The following is a 21369-nucleotide window of genomic DNA, read 5'->3' as shown; positions in this document are numbered from 1 at the left end:
GACAGGATTTTAGGAGCATAAACAAACCCTGATCTGAGTCTTTCTTCGGGATTACCTTTATTTTACCACAGGGATTTGACGTGCTATTTATTTTTGACAGAGTGATGACAAATCAGCTCATGGAAAAGTTGCTGGTGAAGTTGTTCAGGCTCAATTCAAAAAGAAGGAAGAACACGCAACACTCAAAAAAAGAAGACAGCCGTCGAAACCGGTCTGTGTGTTTAGTTGCCTGTACCTGTGTGTAATTAAAGATACATGAAGGACACTGAGTGTTGCTGGCTTTTTGTTTGTACGAAGTTGTTCAGGCTGACATATGAAACCAAGTAGGCTATGTGGTGACCTTTAATGTGTAGGCCTGTGCCAGAGCTCTCCAGCGGTATGTTGTGCTGCCTGGCTGAGTCACATGGTAGGTCTGGGGCAGGTTACCGAGCTGAAAAAACAACAACTGACCTTTCTTCTATACTAAATCAGATATTCAGTGTATCAGCAAGTGATCAGTAAAACATATATAGTGGTTATAGAAAACAGAATACCAGCAGCAGGGCAAGAGTAAAGAGAGGGAGCAATGTGAACATTTAATCACATGTGTAGAGTTGGGATAGATAGATTGATCCTACATCTGCTGCTTTAAGTCCTTACAGTTTAACTCACTGATGTTATTCTGCAAAATTGAGACACTAACAGCTTTTTGCTGTTGGTCAAGAAGTGTTTTTTCATTCTTCATCTTATATTTGACAGAATTTTGAAGTAAATGTTTCTGATGATTCTGACAATGTTTATTTTTATGTTGGGAACCTAGAGAAAAACCTTTAACTCGTCTTGCACTTTGTTAGAGAACAGTTTGATATAGGCACTGACCTGACTGGTTGTGAAGGTTCTGGTTGATCACATCCTTTTTCTTTGTGTTGTTTTTTTTTATCATGTGAAGGTGAAACACAAACTGTAGAGGAAGGTTGAATTGTGAAGGAGAGGATTGTGCATTCACACAGATGTTTTCACTTTCACTGATTAGACCTCCTCTCAGGACGGTGTGGACCAAGGAGGTGGATTAAGACTAGATGACTGAACTGAACTGAATTGAAATGACTCACCTGACGCTGCTGCCCAATGACACGGTGTCACCACATGGTCGCCATCTTGGTTCAGTGAACTCACTCCCACAGAGCATTAAGCCTATGGTGCAGTTTCCAATAGATTTAAATTTAAAATTACAAATAATTTAAATTGTGTACTTTTCTATGAAAGTAACATTATAGAACATTATGTCACATTGAAACGTGACAGCATTTGAAAATCGGTCTAAGGAAGCGAGTTCACTGAACCAAGGTGGCGGCCATGTGGTGACACTGTGTCATTGGGCGACAGCGTCAGGTGAGTCATCGAGTCTTCTTATATATATATGGGGTAGCCTCACATCACCAGGCTCTTCAGACAAGCGAAGAGCCTGGTGTCAGTTACCTCCCAATTAGTCTGCATTCTGGTTCCCGTCTGTAGCGGATACCAAAATCACCAAATTCACCAAAATAAAAGTATTCACCAACATAAAACTTATAAAATAAACATTAACTTGTAATACAATAAAAGCAAAATGTTAACTTAATGGCTCGGGGACTTTCTTGTAAATTATATTCCTTAAATTAAAGAGTTTTACCGCATTTTATTAGCTTGGTGCTTTTATTTTGAAGGAAAGGTCTGTCTCTCTCGCCCTGGATCCGTTTCCTACCAAAACAGCGAGTCAACGGCCCCAGACTACTATGGGGTGGATTGTCTACACTCTAATGTAGTGTAGACAACCTGTAGCTCCACCCACTTTCAAACATGAGGCCAGTCAGCTTGGAAACACCTGAAAGTGTACTTCTGAAAACATGACAAGAGAAATCCACATGCAGACACACAGCAGATCAGTAAAGCTATGCTTTATTCATATGAAGATGTTGAGAACTGGATACGACTTTGGTTCTATAACATGTGTCATCCTATATACAAGTTTCTATATGTATCAGCATTTATGCCATAATTACAAATATTACAAATATTGAACATTTATATAAAACCATTTCATTTAAATGGAAAAAATAAACATTGACGTTGCTTTAACAATGCTTTCTTCAACATACACAATGCTTGTCATAAAGGTTTCAATATGTTGTCATGGAAATGAGTTGATTCCTATAGGTCAGAGATGAAAGTTGTTATACATATACCTTTTAAGTGCACTTATAAATTAAATATATAGTGATATATCTATTTAAGACATTAAATAAAATGGGTTGTATTAGAAAAGGCACTTTAATTACATGAGTAAAATCTGCTGTACATCACATTACTGGAGCCAGTTGTACATAACAGAGGACAACAAAGGACTGGCCCCACAGGACAGTGCCACAAAAAGAAGCATGTCAAATACAATGAACGCAGTTCTAAGGAAACAATATAATGTAATTGTAGTGTTATCAGGGCCGACAGTTAATAGCTTTGGGTATGAGGTGAGTTGAGGAGAAAGAAACTCTGGCAGAGAAAAAGAGTGGCCAAGAGAATTAAAGAGAAGAAAGGAGAGAAAGAGGGAGAAAGAGAGGCAGCTAGCTACCATCTAAACAGTGATAAACCTTCGCCACAGATATGCTGAAATTTGCTGTAAACTTTCTGTGCATGTATTCGTTACCTGTGTCTCCATGGTAACCAAAGTGGCAGTGTCAAGGCTTGAAGTCACCTCCTAGAAGATGACCTCAGCTCTTACACACAGCTGCAACCACCTCCCTCCCTCTTTCTCTCTCTCTCTCTCTGTTGACACTCATACACTCTTCCTCAGGAACAGCCAAAGTAGTTCTCCTTCTCCTCCTCACAGACAACCCCGCCTTTGTGTGTAATGAGATACAAAAAGGACGTCCAGCTGTCAGGAGCTGTTACTGGGATCTGAAGCAGGAGGAGCATGTCCCACCTTTGTCCTTGTCTAACTGGGGGGTGACGGTGTCGGGGACCTCTGATTGGAGCATGTCTTTCTCACTGGAGATGATGTGCTTCACCAAGCAGTTGGCCGCTTCATCGATGTTGATGTTTTCCTGAAGAGTAGGAAACGGTAGAGGAAGACACGGAAAGAGGGGTGGGAGTATGAAAAGGGGGAAAAACCAAAAAGAGAAATAAATCAGCGAATTATCTAGTGCATCAGTCATTAAATCATATTGTCTTACATGCTCTTGCACACAAAGACGGCCTCCTCACTTTAGACCAATTGAACAGTCACATCCAGCATGAAAATGCAGATTGAAACCCAAATCATATCCAATGATTCTCAGCATTATACTCATTCAAATATTCTGCCTCTTGCAAATAATACCCAAAGGAATGCTTTCTGTGACAGCTGAGTAGCTGGAGTTAAAGTTATTTCAACAAACTGTAGCCTGGGTATTATAATGTTTTAAATAAAGTGTGCTAACAACATAATTATCTAGAATTATTAGAAATAAATGCTTTGAAGTGCTTCTCATTCTCCTCTGTTCCCTTTACACTGCAAATTAGCAACAAGTATACATAGCTTTCGCACCACTGCACTTGATTTTTACTGAGAGTGTTATTTTTCTGCAATTATATTTTTCATTGTGTCATTACCAAAGGTTATTTAGAGGATTTTGCCTTGATTGGATACATACAGGGAGCAGGGTGTAGAAAGATGGGAGACATACATAAGTGAAGGTCTGGAGAAAGTAAGATTGTGGTTATATGGTGTGTAACACAGCCACCAGGCCGGATGCCCATTTATTACAGCCAACTTTGGAGAGCTACATGACAATCGGCGTGAAACTGTCTGAGCTGAAATGTCCAGTATTGACAACACCCAGAGATTAGACAGCACCCGTTCCAAGGATTTAGAGCGACTTGGACCAGCGCTGACAGCTGAGAAAACTACAGAAATGACCCTGGGTGGGGTTCACACAAGGAGAGAACGAGCAACAATTACTGTTGAAAAACACACACACACACGCACACACACACACTTGCACGTACTCACACACTCTTTGCTGCAGGAGCAGAGGAGATCTAAGAGCGTGCTCAGTAGAATGTGACACTGTGCCGTCTGCAGCACCCTGAAACTCTCACACAAATCCTTGTGTGCGTGTCACGTCGTCATATGTCATCCTTATCTTTAGATCTGGAGAAAAACATCTTCTAAACCACACACACACAGAAACACCACTAACAACAACAGCCAGCTTCACTTATTTTCTGTGCATCCTCATGCATAGACAGCATATCCATCACAGTTGTTGTGTTGTTTGGCTGAAAAAGAAATGCTGTGTACTATTTTCTGCTGATATTTATCATTACACTTACTTGCAAATCCTGTATGACATTACTACTTTTATCACATACTTGCTCCAACTGTGTGACCAGCTACAGTATAATTTCCAATGAAAGTCACATGACTTTGGTTTCTGCTGCTTTGAAGTAAAGGCCCTCACTTCCTTCACTGATTTTCTGCCTCAATTTCAACAGCTTAAATTCTCAATTTCTCTCAGCTGCCCTTATCATTGTCTCACTGCAGTTGGTCACCTCTATTTCTAGCTGCATCCATCACCTGTTGCTTGCTCAGTTTCTCCGGTTGGTTCTCAGGAGAAAATCCCAAATGGCCACATTTATAAACTTTTGTATTGTAGGGGAGAGTGGGGTAAAGTGAGACACTTTTTACATTTGCTCCCCTCTAAGCAAGCTAAAATGATTTATCAGTAAAATTTACACATTTCCCATTAATTCAGGATGTTTCCTAGCAATGGAAATTATCAGAATGTATTCAGGACGAAGGACAGTGAAAATATGATTGTTTTAAAGAAAAAGTGGTCTTGTGTCTCACTTTACCCCAGCGCAGGGGTAAACTGAGACAAACCAGAGAGATTAAGGGGGTAAACTGATCCACTTACTTACTTTTTCCACTCTGAAACTACCATAACAACACATGTTGTAACAGTTAGAGTCCTGTCAGCTAGCTTGACGACACTTCCCAAAACTAATGTCGGACTAGTAACAGAATCATGGGGATTGGTCAATTGAGCACTTTTTTTTCTAATCACAAAGTAACTCAAGAACAAAATCAAATACAACACAGAATGTTTTAATTAACATTCAAATGACAGATAGAACCAGTTAGATAGTCTGGAGGTCAGATTGTAGGACCCGACAATTGTGACCATTTCGATCAAAAGTCCTCTTGTATGTGTGGGGAGCCGACAAAGTGGAATGTGACTAAAATTGAATGTAACCAATATTAAGCGAGCTGACTGAAGAGCACATCATAACAAAGCAGTGTGGCTACAGATCATGTTTGATCACGCGAGATTTTTGGCTTGGGGGACGAAATTCTAGTGTAAATCTTTGTGTGGTGTGCTCACAGTCTCACTCTTGGATTTATTATAATACATCCATGGTCTCACTTTACCCCGCAGCATTTGTCTCACTTTACCCCAACACCCCCATTTTAGAAAAAACTACCTCTCTTAGAAATTCAGGCTAATTTTCAGCCAGCATCATCACATGGTTTTATGTGTTGGTAGTTCATCATCATGTATCATATAAGTTTTTCTACCTGAATTAATTTGCTTTGGCACAACAGTTGATTAAGTTGACAGCAAGAAAATTTACTTTTACATGCAAAAATCATATTTTTGTGAAAAAAAACATGCTTTCCACAGCATCATGAGGTCCTCTTCTTCATGGCCATGGGGAAATGGAAGGGGCTTGAAAACATAATGGTCACATGACCATAAATGTGTTCCGTTTTCTAGATATAGGGGGTGTCTCACATTACCCGGTGTCTCACATTACCCCACTCTCCCCTACATAGATCAATTAAAGGATTGAATGCACGTGTGTTTGTGTGTGTGTTTATGTGCACGTCTTAGTCTGTTTTCCCTTTCTTGCTGTCCAGCTGTGAGATTCCTGCTCCACATTAGCTGCTATAATCGGGGCTTGTGCTGGTGTGTCAGTGTGTTAGTGTGTAGGTGGGCGAATCCTCAGATCAGCTGAGAACCACTACACTTCTGTCTGCGTCGATGAGCTCTGAATCATACTGTACCTTTACTGTTATTTATTTAAACTTTTTTATAAGCTTCAAACTTTTGTTTCAGTCCATCTGTTTATCTTCTTGCTCTTGTCCAGTTCAGACTGTGAACATTTAATGGGTTTGAAACACCAGTATCAAACACCTACTGAAGGTTAACTCATGTAATCACAAAGTTCCAACCTTTGTATGATGCTAAGCTAACCTGCCACTGGCTCCTAATTTATGTTTAATGGACCCTTCTGATCTAACTCTTGACATGGAGACAAGTAATCCCTTTTACAAGGGAAAATATGAAATCTGTGCCAGTCAATGGAAAACACTGGACCAATACATTTACATGCACATCCCGTCTGTACGATGAGCACTTGATGCCAGAGCAGCTGATCTGGGATAACCACGGGAGGAATGTGGGTTGTGAGACAGCTCTGTGAAAACGCAGTGGAGCTTGGAGACGGAGGCTTTATTCTGATGCAAATACTCAACAGACTGAGAGCCTGTTAAACTCAGCACTTTTAAAGGATTTCTCCACATCCTGAATGTGCCTCTGCGGTGGCATCTCCACAGGATGATCACGTGGTGGGTCTGATACAGCCGAGCTAGCAGGGAGTCAGTTGCATCTCAAGGACATTTCAGCAGAAAGGACACGCCTGCTGCAGAGGTTTGAACCTCAGAGCTCCTGTTGAAGGCCTGTCTTCGTATTCCCAACACCCTCTTGCTTACTATTTTACTGATTTGTATTTGTGTGTGTGTGTGTGTGTGCGTGTTGAGTGCATGTGAGTAGACGTGTCCCATCTTTCTCACCTTGGCAGACGTCTCGTACCATCCCACAAATCCATTCTCCTGGCAGAACTGCTCCATCTTTATTCCGTTATTAGTCAGTACGTCCCGACCCTGGTCACATTTATTAGCCAAAAGCACAGTGGCCACATGTTTCCCATTGGCAAGTGTCAGTTTGGAATCCAAGTCCTCCTTCCATTTCGTGACGGCCTCAAAGGAAGCAGGCCTTGTGACGTCAAACACGATGAAGGCTCCCATGGCCTCACGGTAGTAGACGCGAGTCATGTTGCCAAACCTCTCCTGACCTGGAAGACACATGTAGCAACTCATAATGTAATAATGGCTAATAATGTAATAGCCTAACGATTGACACACACAAGCAGAGATACAGATTTACAGTCAGACCATCATAAGCCTATCCATGGGGGCAAATTGTCCATTTTTTATTTTACTGTTTCTATTTATTGTATCTGTTTACTTGATTGTTTTATTAACAATGTTGTCTATTGTCTTATTGTCTTAAGTGTTCCTGCTTGTACTCTTGCAAATCCTTTTCCAATGCGGTCTCCTTCTGCAAATGGCAAATAAACTGACTCTGACTCCTAAAAAAGCATTATCATTTGGTATGGTAAAATTTTCAGACTTATATTGATCATATAGACAAATTCCTCTTTTCATTTGGTCCCCTTCACTGGAGATCACCTGCATGATGCCACACAGACAGTGAGACAGATGCGAGGCAGAGTCACTTTGGCACCGAGCAGACACAATCTTTTAACAAGTTATCTGATTCCCTCATTTTTTCACACTCCAATCCGATATGTCACCACGCACACATTCTCTACATACCTCACCTCCTCCGTACCTCCACACACTCATTCACATGCATGTTTTTACAGTCAGAAGAGCAGCAGAAAGAGAGGGATTAGATGCAGACACAGATACAGTAGAGCCAGGAGGGGAGACGGAGAGAGGTGTCTTTAGTGTGTATGTGAGTGTGTGTCTGTGTACGACTGCCTCTGAACTTCTCTGTAAAAATTCCTGAGGGTAAAATTAATTCGATAAGCTCTGCAGGAATGTTGTATCCACTCTGATTTTCCCATCCATGGGTTCTGCCGCAGCACCATCAGCACCATCTGCACCGTTGCAGTCTCACTTGGAGCCTGACAGACACTCTCACCCTGCGGACGGACTCACCCACAACCAAAGCAGCAGGTTGCGATGCGGTGAGGAGGAGAGGAGTTTGTGTTCATTTACATTATCTATTCACTCGCTCTGCTGCACAGGTGGATCACAGCTCAGGCTCCAGTGTGGAACAGCTGGCAGCGTGTGTGTCTGGTTCAAGGACGAAGATTTTCACAGAGTAGAGGCTTGTGTTACAATATGATGAATTGTAATATATTATTACATGCCAAGTGAAAAACTGTTTTCAGTTTTCTGTATGAGCTACCTCAAACATATCAGGTAATAATTTTATAGAGGACATAGTGAAACTTAAGAAAACACATGCAAAGACACAAATGCACTACAAATTCAGAAACACAATTTTGAAACACATCTGCTTCAAAAAACAAGAGTTTCCAGGGGCACAATAAAGCAACAGACAATGGGTCACTTTTGTTTAATGCTTCTCGACTTGAGAGGTTATGAAAATGACTTCCTGTTACTGATGTTTGGAAAAAAAGGTAAGTTTGTTTGGTTTATTTATTATAGCGTCAATATTGCATGATTCATATATTATTGCTTGTTTTTAATAGCATAACAGCCCGGTCCGTCACTATTTTGTGTCCTCAGAAACACTTCTGTGAGTTTTTGCAGCACATGCGCTGTCAAGCTAATGAAGGTGTTTTCTGAATTTATGTTTTTCTAAAGTTGCGGTGTGTTGAACTCTCAGGACCACTTTATATTTCCACAAGATATGACCTTAACATTATACATTACTTTAAGGGGCAAAGATTTAAGTTAGAGTTCAGAAAAAAGTCACTTACTCTAATCTAATTCTTAGTTTTAAAAAAACTGATGGAATCAGTGGACTTGATTGACAGCGGACTGGCTACATAAGAAAACAACTTCATGGTCGTTATCAGATTTTGATTTGTATTGTCATAAATCATGATCGTTGCCCAGCAAAATGTGGCGATCTGTTTGAACCTGAGCCTTGCCAACTTCACACCAGTGACAAGACACAGACATAAACACAAGTTCACAAAGCTGTTATGTGAAATAACAAAATCTGTTTAACATTGGCTGACAATGAGTTTATGTAAGACCACAGTCCTCATGGTAGGAAGATGAATGGATTCATTAATAGTGATGAAATGTGGCTGTAATTCATTTGAGATGAGTCAATGCCCAAAACATCTGGATTTCCTCAATCGTACAGTCTGAAGCCACAGACTTCTACAGCTCATCATGTATATCTAAGTGATTTTGTTGTATAACAACAGCCCATAATAGCCAAAAAACCCACTTAACTCACATCTCATGTATAGGCCGTGCAGATTATACCCCGTCGCCATGGCGGCACCAGTCACAGACAGAAATAGAAGAGCTGAAGTTGCTATTTGTCTTGGGAAAATGCTCAGGAACAAGTGAGTTATGACATCTGTGGCGTGAGAAAACTTGAGTCCACAGTAAAATGCAAAAACAAAAAGATATAATTTTCTGCAGGTTCGTTTATTTAGTATAATTTTCACTAACGATGGAGCCGATTTTACTGTAATAGACAGAGCTCATCTGAATTAGGTAATTTATGTTTCTCCCCTCAGGACTTGTATAACCTGAGGACCTTTGTCAGGAGCACATACAGTATGAGACATATAGCAGTTTTCTCTGAGGGAGACACTCCCTCACAATAAAAGCTTTCTGTATACAAGCACTTGGGCCTCAAATCTCCCTCACATGAGTTTTAGACACATGACTGCTTGCGCTTACTGGAGAGGGCGCACAGGAGGGGAGAGAGCAGCAGGTCAGAGGATTCGTCTAAACCTCAGCCGACACTCATGTGAGATGAGACCGCTGAAGGCTTTAGGTTTGTTATCTTACCCAACAGCGTCGCAGTCAAAAGCCGGCATTATTTCTGATTTCTGCCTTCGCTCAGGGCAGTCAAAGCAGTCGAGGCTCACAAGAGAGAAGATCATTTCCATTCTCTTCCATGTACACTTCCATCTTATTATCAAACAGACCCTTCCACTAAGAGTACCACAGAGGCAGGAGGCCACAGAGTTAAGCCTATTACAGAAGAGAAACCACTGCCACTGACTGAATGTATGTGAGGTTATGTGACAAATGAATGTGTGGATATGTGGTTGTGTAAATTTACATAAAGGCGATGTGTATATTTGTCCTCAAACTAGTTTTAGAGCTTCAAATATGACATAATAAACATGCTTGTATTTGCACCTCTGTGTGATGTCATTTTTAGGCCCAAGTAACCAGCTGATACACCGGTCATAATATTAAATAAAAAAAATTAAAAGTCATAATGTGGCAGAATGTTGCCATGACAGCTCTGTTATATCATGTGGTGTCATGATGCTCTGTCCTCAGGTCATGTGACACACAGAGAGGAAAGTCTGGCTTGTTTTATGTCTGAATGATGATAAATGATAAATGTAATTTAACATGTAGCTAGTGTGGTGCCCTATAGAAATAAGCAGCTTTTTCTTAATAAAAGGTTGGGGTTTTATTTAATATGAAATGTATAAAATAATAGTTATAACTCAGAGGAAATGTTCTCTCTTTCATGGCTTCTCTGTATGTGTGTGTAATGTAAATGGGAGGAGGCATGTAATAGCAAAAATGCGTAGTTAAATGATGTGAAGTGAGTAATGCCAGCAGGTCAGCTGGTGCACATGAGGGACATTAGGCTTGGATGACCCATAAGCATAATTCCTCTATGGAAATGATTAAATAACAACTGTGACAAAATGATCAAACGCTCATTTTCTGGATCACAGCACTCCAAACCCTGTGGAAGCCACAAATCCACATGTCAGTCTTATCCCTCAGGTTTCACATTCTTTGACTTCTGTTCATTTAACACTCCAGTCCATGGTTTTCATTTCATTCATTACTGAGATAGCTGATATGGGAAACATTAACTATGTGAAAACTGACCAACCTCTCCCTTGTTTGATTATGAAGTGATTCATTGAGCAACATTTGAAAGAAAAAAAAAAGATGTGAACATAATTTCCATCAGGACTACAACTCCTCCCAAACATTAATGGATTATTTAAATGTAGCCTTAAATTAATTTGACAAAAAAGGAAAGTTCAAAAGACTCAGACTATTAAATTTTCTACTAAATTAATCCCATTTCGGCCTCCTCTGAAAATCAAAACTAAACAAGCAAAAAAGAGACTTTTCCCTAAATAAACGAATCTATTTTGAGCAGGCTGTCCTATCACATGAGCTACTTTTTTTATTAAAAAAAAAAATCCTATTCAAACTTCTAGTGTATTCTTCTTTTACAGATAGCAGATGTTCAACAGGCTAACTGAAAAACTGTCACGAGTAAAGTTGGAGTTAGAGAAAAGTTAAGTGTGAAACTATCTTGCGTTGAAACTCTTATATCTATATGATATATAATATCATATGTACTTATTTGTCTTTTACAGGTTTTTGTTTGTTTTTTGGTGTGATCCGTGTGTTGAGAGTGGGACCGTACCTGCGATGTCCCACAGCTGCAGACGCACCGTCTCCTGGTCCCAGTTGAGGACCTTAAGAGCGAAGTCCACCCCGATGGTGGCTCGGTAGTTGGGGCTGAAGTTGTGATGGACATACCGCTTGATGATGCTGGTCTTTCCGACTCCGAGGTCTCCTATCACAAGAATCTTATAGAGGTGCTCCTTGTGGTGGTTGTTCTGCATGGCGACCGAGGAGGGCGAGAGCTGAGCATGAATCCACCGGAGAGGAAGAGGGCCCGGGGGAGAGGAAGCAGGGGCAGGGCGGCAGGACGAGCGCGGAGGGGACTGGAGAGGAGAAGAGAGGAGAGGAGCTGCTGCTGCTGCTGCTGCTGCTGAGGGAAGGGGAGGCGAGGTACGCCCCGGCCCACACAGGGAAGTGGAGCAGAGACGTCTGGACCTTGTGACTCACGCAGGGGAGCAGCCTGAGACTGTACCGAGGTCTACAGTCTGCACCAAGTAATACAAGTAGTGGCTGTAGAAAATCTTTTATACAGTCTTATTCAATAGAATGGGTTTTAAACTAGCTAAATTCTGAATGTGTCAGATATATGAAGAGTAACAAGGAAAAGAAAGAAAATGCATAATGACTTGATTAACATTTGAATAAATACACATACCTTTCTCCACTGTGAGTCATTGGTTCACTTTACTGTCCTGATCAAATTATGTATGGATATTAAACTAGAGAATTTGGCCAAATGAAGGAGATGGTGCCATTAGCTGCAACTACTCTTTGTGTGAGTGAGAACTGGTTGCTGAGATACAAAAATGTAAAAATCTAACACCCAAGAAAATATCAATTAATCAAAAATTAAAAAAAGAAAAAAGTCCAAATCCCAATTATGTTTTTATTCCATCAGATTAAAAAAAGTGCAAATTTCAATACAATGTAAAACAAATGCTTGCATCAGAACATGTGCATAAATGGAGTCTTAATAGAGACACTACAGTCAGCATCATCCCTTCATTAATCAAGAAATCCCTATCCAGAGCTCTGTGGGGAACGCTACAAATCTACCCCGCAGAGGAACATGGCAGTCCCGGTTTCAATTTGATGCAAGGACAGAAGAAACTTCAATTCTCCACTGAGCTTCCCTGAGAAAAAGAATCAAGGTCCTGCATCTGACAGACAAACAAATGTTGACTCCTCAGTTATGAATTCCCTTTTAGTACTAAGGCTACAATTTACTACCCATCATGATTTGTCACAGTGTGTGCCAATCAATCCATTTTGATTCCAAGTCTGTGTGTGTTGGCAGTTACAGCTCAAATGATTCACAGGCAGCTGATCAGTGATTGCTGAAATCAGAGGAAGAGAGAAGGGGGGAAACAAACAAAAACATACATATAGTCTGTGTCAACACTTTTCTTGCGTCACTTAAACTCTAAACTAATGTGGAATTGTATCCACATAGTAGCTATTAGATGACATCGCTCATTAGTTGTTGCACCAATGGCTTTCCTGAGCAAGCTGAGCTGCTCCATCAGAGTCACATCACTGCCTACATCTCAGATCACCATGTGTTGAAACAAAATACCACCAATAATATAATAAACTTCAACCAAATACCTCACATCACATTTGAGTGACACTTTACTGTGCTTTGCTACTTTTGGTTTTAGGTGGGCTTCACTTTAGTATATAGCTTTTCATTTGCATGGCGTCAGTTTTCATGCACTGCAGTATATGACACCTGTTTGAAATCACCTGCTGGGAGTGTTTTTTTCTCATTAGATTTTAGCACACACTGAAAACACCTAGCCTACACTGACAGGAAAAAAATGAAGTTGAACTACTCAGACTCAGTCAATTTCATCCTGAGTTTACAATTTTGGGATAGGCTTGGCTGCGACTGCGATGCTCTCAATGGCACACTCATCGCTTCCCCTGCGGATTCGGAAGTAGCCGTCCTCGCCCCAGGTGGTTCCCCAGCTGTTCTTAACAATCCAGTACTTCTGCCCAGTCATGTGGCAGTGGCCGTAGCCCACCAGCAGCACAGCGTGGTTGGTCAGCTCGAAAGGATTGAAGGGGTCTGCGAGGCCCGTGTGGTGGTAGATGCCCTCCTTATAATGCATGAAGTCAGGGTAGACCTGGGAGAGGAGAGGGACAATTTACTTCCACTGAATGCATATACTATATGTTAAGGATTATCAGTTGAGGAGCAGTTGTTGTACCTCAAAAGCCACTCCCATGGGCCCATTCTTCACCAGTTCCAACATCATGGCTGCTTCGCTGCAGCCGCCGTAAAACCCACCAACGTAGTTGTATTCTGCCGTGTAGATGCGGCCGCAATTCTGAGGGACGCCACACGGGCTGTTCCTTGCAATGTACGGAAAGCATGACTCGTCCACGATGCCGAAATCCTGCGCATATTTCCCAATCAAGTATGGGAAGCCACCGTCACAACCTGTAATAGAGGAGATGGATGTTTGATGTCGTTTGTCATGTTTCTGGAGATTAGTGTGACTTTTACAAGTTAAAATGTGTTTCTGGAGATTAGTGTGACTTTTACAAGTTAAAATGTAGTCCAAGAGGGAAAAATTTAATGAAGTCAATACCATCAGGACTCTTCAGAATAATTGGCAAGAAATGGCCTAATCAGGGTTATTATGAAACCAGTTGAGTTTCTAAAGGCAATTAAGACACATTTTTTGAAAGAAATAAAGAAAAAAAAAAACTACTTGCACTGATTAGGGAGGAAAGCAACCCTAATTTCTCTACACAGAAGTACTTTGAAATGTCTAACTCCGGCGCAGCTCACAGGGGAATACTTAAATTAAATGAACTGTTTAGTGATCAGAAGATGAGACAAACTTCCCATTAAAAGTTTACCTTGAGAATATTCAGAGCAGGACACCACCTGTTGTGGGCTGAGGATGGGGGTCTCACTGTTGTTGGTGACAATTCGGACGCGAGACTCCAGCATTCCCATGGTGGCAAAGGAGTAGCAGCTACCACATGATGCTGAAAAACAATAGATTGACAGTAGAGTTAAATCACAGTGCTGTACAACACAGAGCTGGCATACAGTGAATCCCAATTTTGAAAAACCTGCACAACCCAATGCAATCTAATCAAACAACCCTGAAATAAGATCCAGGTAACTCATTGGTAACTCTGCATGTTATTATTACCATTACTGTGATGTATTCTGACGACTGAACGGTTCCTCCCTGTGTACACTTGTCTGAATTTGTTGTAATGGACAATAATGGAGTGAGTCAGAGTGATGCACTGATTAAAGCCATTGGTTGACATCCATCGTGAGAGACCAGTTTAATAATATGCTCAGCAGAAACAAATTAAGTCACAGCACAGAGGCTTTGGGGCCCTGCAGCGTGGTTTAATAGTAGTAATGACTCAAGTCAGGCTGACAATGGGAACAGTTTACATTTAGGTCCCAGACCTTAGGTCTCAAGACTAATAAGGTGTTACAGTCATTTAGAGATCTGCTAGCGTGGCCATTTCACTGCCCTAATGTTTCAATCACATAAAAGATCTCCTGGAGAAAACAATGGCACAGGAGTTAAGAGCTTTCCCCTAGGGTATGATGAAGGCCTCATTTGTGCTGGTGCCATTACATCTGTACGTCCCCACATGTCAGCACTGCAACAACCAATTTTCCCCCCTCAATCCAACCAATTTTTGTGAACTGAAATGGAACCTACAAAATCCACCTGGCTCATAACAGAGGAAAATAAGCTCCACGGCACTGTACGGTGGCTTAGAGGTCTCCTATTGAAACACTTCAGCCCTCTCCAGATCCTTAAACCCAGCCCTACAGAGGCCCTCTCAGACACTCAGCACACATAATCTCTCCACTCACACACTAGGCTGTGCAGAAACACAGAAGGAGAGAGCAGAGAGCTGACGCAGACCTGCCAAGAGGGAAGCAAAGTAGCTGCAGGGGCTGCGGTTCAGCCTCTGCTCTTACCGACAGCTGCTCCAGTGAAAAGGTGATCCCACAAGGCTTCTGATTCATAATGTCTGCACCTACATCTTTAATATCATGTGTTCACAGGTTAAAATAAAGCAACTGGTTTAAGGTGGACTTTTGGGACGTTGAATTAAGTTTCCAGGCTTCTGTAGGACATTTAAATGACACCTTGGTTTCTCACGGGGCTGACAAAGTTGACACCGTCAACGTTTCTCCAATCCCAGTGCTGAGGCAGACCTGCCGCCATCTTGGCATCATTAGCTTTCACGGGCATAGGGTGAACACGCCTGTAGTAAAAATGAAAGATCATTCATATTTAATCACAAGAAAGAAATCACACTGATACTCTAATAGTCAAGAGAAAGACAAACAATGTTATTAGCACAAAGCAGTAATTTATGTGCAGTAGCATCATGTCTGTAGTGGGGAAGATAAGCAAACTAATTGTGCATTTTATGACTAAAGCATGAAACTTGCAGCATTTCATCTACATAAGGTTTGATTTCAGATGTGGAACCACTTTCTGTCTGACCTCTGGTGACTTTTAGGTGTCATTGACCTCAGCTAACTAAAGCATGAATTAAACTTTAGTGCATTTTTCCACTTATCGTCCCTTTATTCTCCATTGCAGTAATATATTATGGGACGATTAGTGGAAAAATGCACAAAAGTTTCATTCATGCTTTAGTCATAAAATGCCCTGTTATCTGCCCCACTACTGTGTGGCAGTACTGAAGAACAGGATGCAGGTAAACACTCACCTTGGGATGCGGGAGGCCGGCCCTCCTGCTCTGTAGTGCAGCTCCCGTAGAGTGTACTGCTCATGCTCTGGGTAGGCAACAGCTTTCCAGGAACGCTGAACTGAGTTGATGGAATCAATAAAGTCCAGGTTGTGTTTGTATGGTCTCTGCAGCAGCCTGCAGGGTGAATTATGTCACAACACAAGGTTATTTCAAAAAGTAACAGATGGGGGGAAAAAAGTGTTGAAAGCTGAATCACAGGTGTATTTTGTCAAAGCTGACAGTTTAATAAAGTTACACAGTTAAATTGCCAGTACAACAAGTGATATTCAGTGCAGTGGTGTTGTATGGAACGGTGTTATGCCAGTGTTTTTATTTTTGTTAGTTTGTGAAATATGAATATGCACCCTTGTTATTGTCCACTAAGACGTGGTGCAAAAATGTTTTGGTGTGAATCGCTGAGTCAGTATGGTCCTCAGTGCATTACACATTATTTGAGAGTTTAAACTTGGATAAATTGTTCCTTTGAGTGTTGCAATTATTCCAGTACAAATCTGCCCCTAACTGAAGCTTCCCAGGGAGGGTACTGTAGTACACTGCTCGTACAATGCAAGTCATTATCAGCCATACCCAGTATCATGCAGGAAGGCTCCTACATCTTTTAGTGGGACTCGGTATTAATTAAAGTGAAGGACGTGTTACCTACAGATCAATACGACCAAGTACAGGTCCACATCAATAAATTAGAATATCGTGGAAAAGTTAATTGAATAGTTCATTTCAAAAAGTGAAACTAATACCTGCAGAGCCATGACACACTGAAATATTCCATGTCTTTATTTTGTTTAATTGTAATGATTATGGCTTATATTTAATGAAAACCCCAAATTCAGTATCTCAAAAAATTTGAATATTACATCAGACTTCTGGAAAGTATGTACATTTATATGCACCCAATACTTGGTTGGGGCTCCTTTTGCTTGAATTACTGCATCATTTCGGCGTGGCATGGAGGCAAAGAGCCTGTGGTGTTATGGAAGCCCAGGTTGTTTTGATAGCATCTGCATTTTTGGGTCTAGTGCGTCAAGCCATTCCTGAACCAGAGATAACGTCAGAGGTGTCTTACCTGGGCTAAGGAAAAGAACTGGACTATTGCCCAGAGGTCCAAAGTCCTCTTTTTCCCCAATTGTATTTGTACAGCTCATATTTACAAACAGTTTGTCTCAAAGCATGCATGCTTTCTTCTGCTGACAAGCTTTATGGACATGCTGGATTTGGCACCAGCCCACACTGCCGAAAGCACCAAAAGCTGGTTAAATGACCATGATGTTACTGTGCTCGACTGACCAGCAAATTCGCCAGACCTCAAGCCCATAGAGAATCTATGGGGTATGAGACACACTAGACCCAAAAATGCAGATGAGCTGAGGGCCACTATCAAAGCAACCTGGGCTTCTATAACACCTCAGCAGCGCCACAGGCTGTTTGTCTCCATGCCACGCCGAAATGATGCAGTAATTCAAGCAAAAGGAGCCCCAACCAAGTATTGAGTGCATATAAAATGGACTTACTTTCTAGAAGACCAACAATCCTGTATTAAACAATCGTTTTATTTTTATTTTTTATTGGTCTGATGATGTAATATTCACATTTTTTTGAGGTTTTCATTAAATATAAGCCATAATCATTACAATTAAACAAAATAAAGACATGGAATATTTCAGTCTGTGTCATGGATCTATATCAGGTATTAGTTTCACTTTTTGAATTGAACTATTGAGTATATGAACATTTCCATGACAATGTTTCCCATACGTAGACCAATATGAGGCGCAGTGCCACAGAATCAAGACAAAGTGCCACAAATTGACCCCCCCGCCCCCGTGTGTTGTTTTTCAAAGTGGATGCTGAGCAGTTAAAAGAGCTGCTAAATGTTTGTAAGGAGATAAGACTTGAGTTTAAAGCTTAAATAATGTGGATTCTTATCATTATGCAAAAACGTGATGACTGAGCATGTTGGTTTATGGTGGTCTCACACACATTTCTCAATACAATGGAAACCAAGTGATTAAATCACTTCACCAGTAGATCAAGTCACTGTGGCGCCGGATAAATATTTTTTTCAAATATATTCTTATCGTAGAAATTACAAATAAACTTAAATTCATGCCAAAAGTGCAGGAAGCAACTTTGTCAGAAACAAAGACAAGAAAGTGAACATTCAATTTCACACACACCACTTTCAGCAATATCAGACTTTTAAATATCATAATTGCCAGTTCACATCATAAGACAAACAATGGTGCAAAAACAAATTAGAGATTGTGTAAGGTTCTTTTAAAAAAATGTTTTTAATAAATACGGGTTTTCCCCTGTACCCAAGTCGACTAACATCTGGATCATGCCCCATTTCTCCACTTTGCATTTTGGTTATGTGCCATGCCATCACAAATTTACATACCCACTGCTGAAAAGTGGTTGGTAATCTGTACGCGGAGTCACTGATTTCACCTTCTTCCCTACAAAACAGGCCCAGTTGTTTCCAAGGACATCGTGGACCCACCCTGGCAGGGTCTGGTCACAATAGCTGGTCACCTTAGTGCCCTCCTGTGTGTACTGAAAGTGTAGGGAGACAAGTGGATCAGGGCTTGTGGTCCAATATACAACCCAGTCTTGTCATTTCATGCAAATTCTCAGCAACTGTGCAATTCTCATACTATGAATTATTAAAGCAGAAGTAAGCGATCCGGTCGTTTTGGCTAATGCTGCGTTCCAGGCAGGCTTTTGAAACCGTAAATTACAGCTTCAAGTCACGACTTTGTAGCGTTCCAGGCAACCCACTCGTGTTTTTCCGACCTGTTTTACCTGTGAAAGTCACTATAACGGCCACTCGTAACTTCCGACCCGTGAACTCGTACCAGATCGAACTGGTACGACTTCACAGGTCGGAAATACACGAGTTACGGGCTGCCTTGAACGCACCATAACGTCTTGTCAGCCGATGGAGTTAGCAGCCCCCGCCCTCGTCATGGATCTATTGGTCCTCGTCCCTACGTCGCCACATTCAGGCGCATCCCTTGGCTGCACACACAGCCCTTCATGCCGTACTCTCTCCTCATTGGATAAAACTTGTAGGATACGAGAAAAGTTTTCTCCTCGGCTCAGAGCAGAGTGACTGAGAGACCCGTGTTTCAGTCCAAACACTGTGATTGCTGTTGGAAGTAACTATTTAAGACTTATATTAACACAAAAATATCGCTTACTTCTGCTTTAAATTAAAAACAGAAAATGGAAATTAAAAAAAAAAGAAGATCCTGCACAAGTTTAAAGGAAAAATCTCCCTGTTCTCATTATGGCTCACTAAGCTAAATCAAGTCCAAAGAATGGGGAAGTTGAACAAGTATAATGTGGCTTTGCAGACCAAGGGACCATGACACAGTGTCATGTGAGTGATGAGATGTAACACATGACTAAGACATTAATCTTGAGTATAGTGTTAGTTCCAACTTGATTCAGCCTGTATGAAGTTTTACAGACAGATTCATATCGCATGAAACAACAGGATGCTGAGCAATACGGAAACTAAACCCCCCTTAGTGTCAGTGAAGGTTTAAAAATATAACCTGCATAACACACAAAAGCAACTTCCTTGACAAGTAAGAAGGTTAACTTGACATTTTATTTATCTAATTTTGTTTGTGATGAGTAAGGCTATGACTCAAGGACAATGAACAGCACCTGATGCAAAAAAACTAACCTAATTTAGGATTTTCTGAGTTGTGCATCTGGGAGATGACAGGATTTTAATAAAAAAAAATGTCATGTGGGCTCATCTTTTACCTTGAAGAAGCCAAACCACTTGTACCCATTGAGGACCACTTCGAAGCCCTGGTTGTAGATGATGGTGAAGAAGCCAGTGTTGCCCAGCTCGTCTGTGGCTACAGACAGTTTCTCCAGGGTCACAATAACAGAGTTCTCCCCTATGGCTGGAGGGAAACAACAAAACAAACAGGTGTTAGTTAGACTGCACACTGCATAGTTCAACACCATTCATTTCTAAAATTAGTGTTATACAGTAGGCCTACTAAAGCCAAGATGAGCTTAAAGCTTGTTTTTATCTTCAAGGGCCACAACTGTAGCACAAAAACATTGAAATAGGCAACATAACACAGGACAGGTGCGTGTTAAGACATATTAAACAGCTAAATACTTTGTGTAGGGTTTTTTTTTTTCATTCAAACAAAGGAGGAAGTAATTTGTGAAATCAGCTGCTGCAGTTTCCATCTTAGCTGAAAACCACACACACACCACAGGCCCCAACATGTCTCATGATCTCCAAATTGCGAAACTGCTTCCAGTCAGTCCAATGTGGGGGAAGTTTGTCATGTCTGTGATGAAGGGTCGTATTAGTGTTATTATTATCCTCCTCATCATCATTGTGATTATTATTATTACCTTCAGCGGAGCAGTTGACGGTCTTGTCGTGTCCTCCCTTGGAAACCTGAAACACCCATGTCCCCACCAGCTCTTCATAGGTGCAGTTGGCCGGTGTGTCACCCCGGGACCCTTCAACCCAGAGCAGGAGCACGCACACGAGCACACCGCTGAGCCTCATCTCTAAACACACACACACAGCTAGCTTAGCTTACCTGTACGCGCGCTCACACACACAAACACAGAGGACACACGCACACCTCGACAGCTACGTAGGGAGGTCGGTGTCTTCAGCTGGAAGCCCAAAAGTTAAACAACACTCCTGAGTCGACCTGACCCCTGTCCTCTGCCCGCTATTTATGCAAACTGAAACTTTTACCAAAGCAGCAGCGCGTCGAGATGAGTCCCCGCAGAGCACAACGCGCCTGCGCACTGTTGGCTGAACGGACTGCTAACGCTTTCTGTGGTTAAACCAGACTCATGACCAGACCTCAGTGATATGTTTTACTGAAATAACATGAGATTATTGTCACAACAATCAGCTCGAGTCATTTAAAACTTTAATGGCATGTCACTTCGCTTGTTGTTTCTGTGGACCGACCGAGCAAAACCGAGCAAACACGGAAGTACAACACAGTGAAATTTAAGTGAAGACATCTCCTTCGCTTTTTGGTTTCGTTTACCTTGTCATATGACTGATAGGTTGGTGCATGCGCAGTAGATGTAAAGAAATTGAG

At 41.4% G+C, this 21369-nt stretch overlaps 2 protein-coding genes across 2 annotated transcripts; both read right to left on the bottom strand.

The window, feature by feature from the left end:
- Positions 1–2092: 2092 nt before the first annotated feature.
- On the bottom strand, positions 2093–11723 carry rab38a (RAB38a, member RAS oncogene family). Its single transcript, XM_083984600.1, has 3 exons — positions 11502–11723; positions 6854–7134; positions 2093–3059 (listed from the first exon to the last, which is right to left on the bottom strand). The coding sequence occupies exons 1-3, from the start codon at positions 11701–11703 to the stop codon at positions 2904–2906; spliced, it is 639 nt and encodes a 212-aa protein (XP_083840726.1). The 5' UTR covers positions 11704–11723; the 3' UTR covers positions 2093–2903.
- A 631-nt stretch (positions 11724–12354) lies between these two features.
- On the bottom strand, positions 12355–20982 carry ctsc (cathepsin C). Its single transcript, XM_083984599.1, has 8 exons — positions 20654–20982; positions 20039–20184; positions 18660–18814; positions 16220–16375; positions 15627–15745; positions 14354–14485; positions 13696–13928; positions 12355–13611 (listed from the first exon to the last, which is right to left on the bottom strand). The coding sequence occupies exons 1-8, from the start codon at positions 20811–20813 to the stop codon at positions 13345–13347; spliced, it is 1368 nt and encodes a 455-aa protein (XP_083840725.1). The 5' UTR covers positions 20814–20982; the 3' UTR covers positions 12355–13344.
- Positions 20983–21369: the final 387 nt, after the last annotated feature.

This window comes from Trachurus trachurus (assembly GCF_905171665.1).
Source record: "Trachurus trachurus genome assembly, chromosome: 13".
Lineage (NCBI taxonomy): Eukaryota > Metazoa > Chordata > Actinopteri > Carangiformes > Carangidae > Trachurus > Trachurus trachurus.
The sequence above is the reverse complement of the archived record's forward strand: the minus strand, read 5'-3'. Positions and strand labels throughout refer to the sequence as shown.

Coding starts and splice junctions, on each gene's coding strand:
- rab38a (XM_083984600.1), bottom strand. CDS start 11,703: ATGCAGAACAACCACCACAAGGAGCACCTCTATAAGATTCTTGTGATA. Junction 7,135..11,501: donor GCAGCTGTGGGACATCGCAG/GTACGGTCCCAC, acceptor TGTGTCTTCCAG/GTCAGGAGAGGTTTGGCAAC. Junction 3,060..6,853: donor GGTACGAGACGTCTGCCAAG/GTGAGAAAGATG, acceptor CCTACTCTTCAG/GAAAACATCAACATCGATGA.
- ctsc (XM_083984599.1), bottom strand. CDS start 20,813: ATGAGGCTCAGCGGTGTGCTCGTGTGCGTGCTCCTGCTCTGGGTTGAA. Junction 16,376..18,659: donor CAACCACTTTTCAGCAGTGG/GTATGTAAATTT, acceptor TTCACCCTGCAG/GCTGCTGCAGAGACCATACA. Junction 13,929..14,353: donor CTGCTCTGAATATTCTCAAG/GTAAACTTTTAA, acceptor CCTCTATTACAG/GTTGTGACGGTGGCTTCCCA.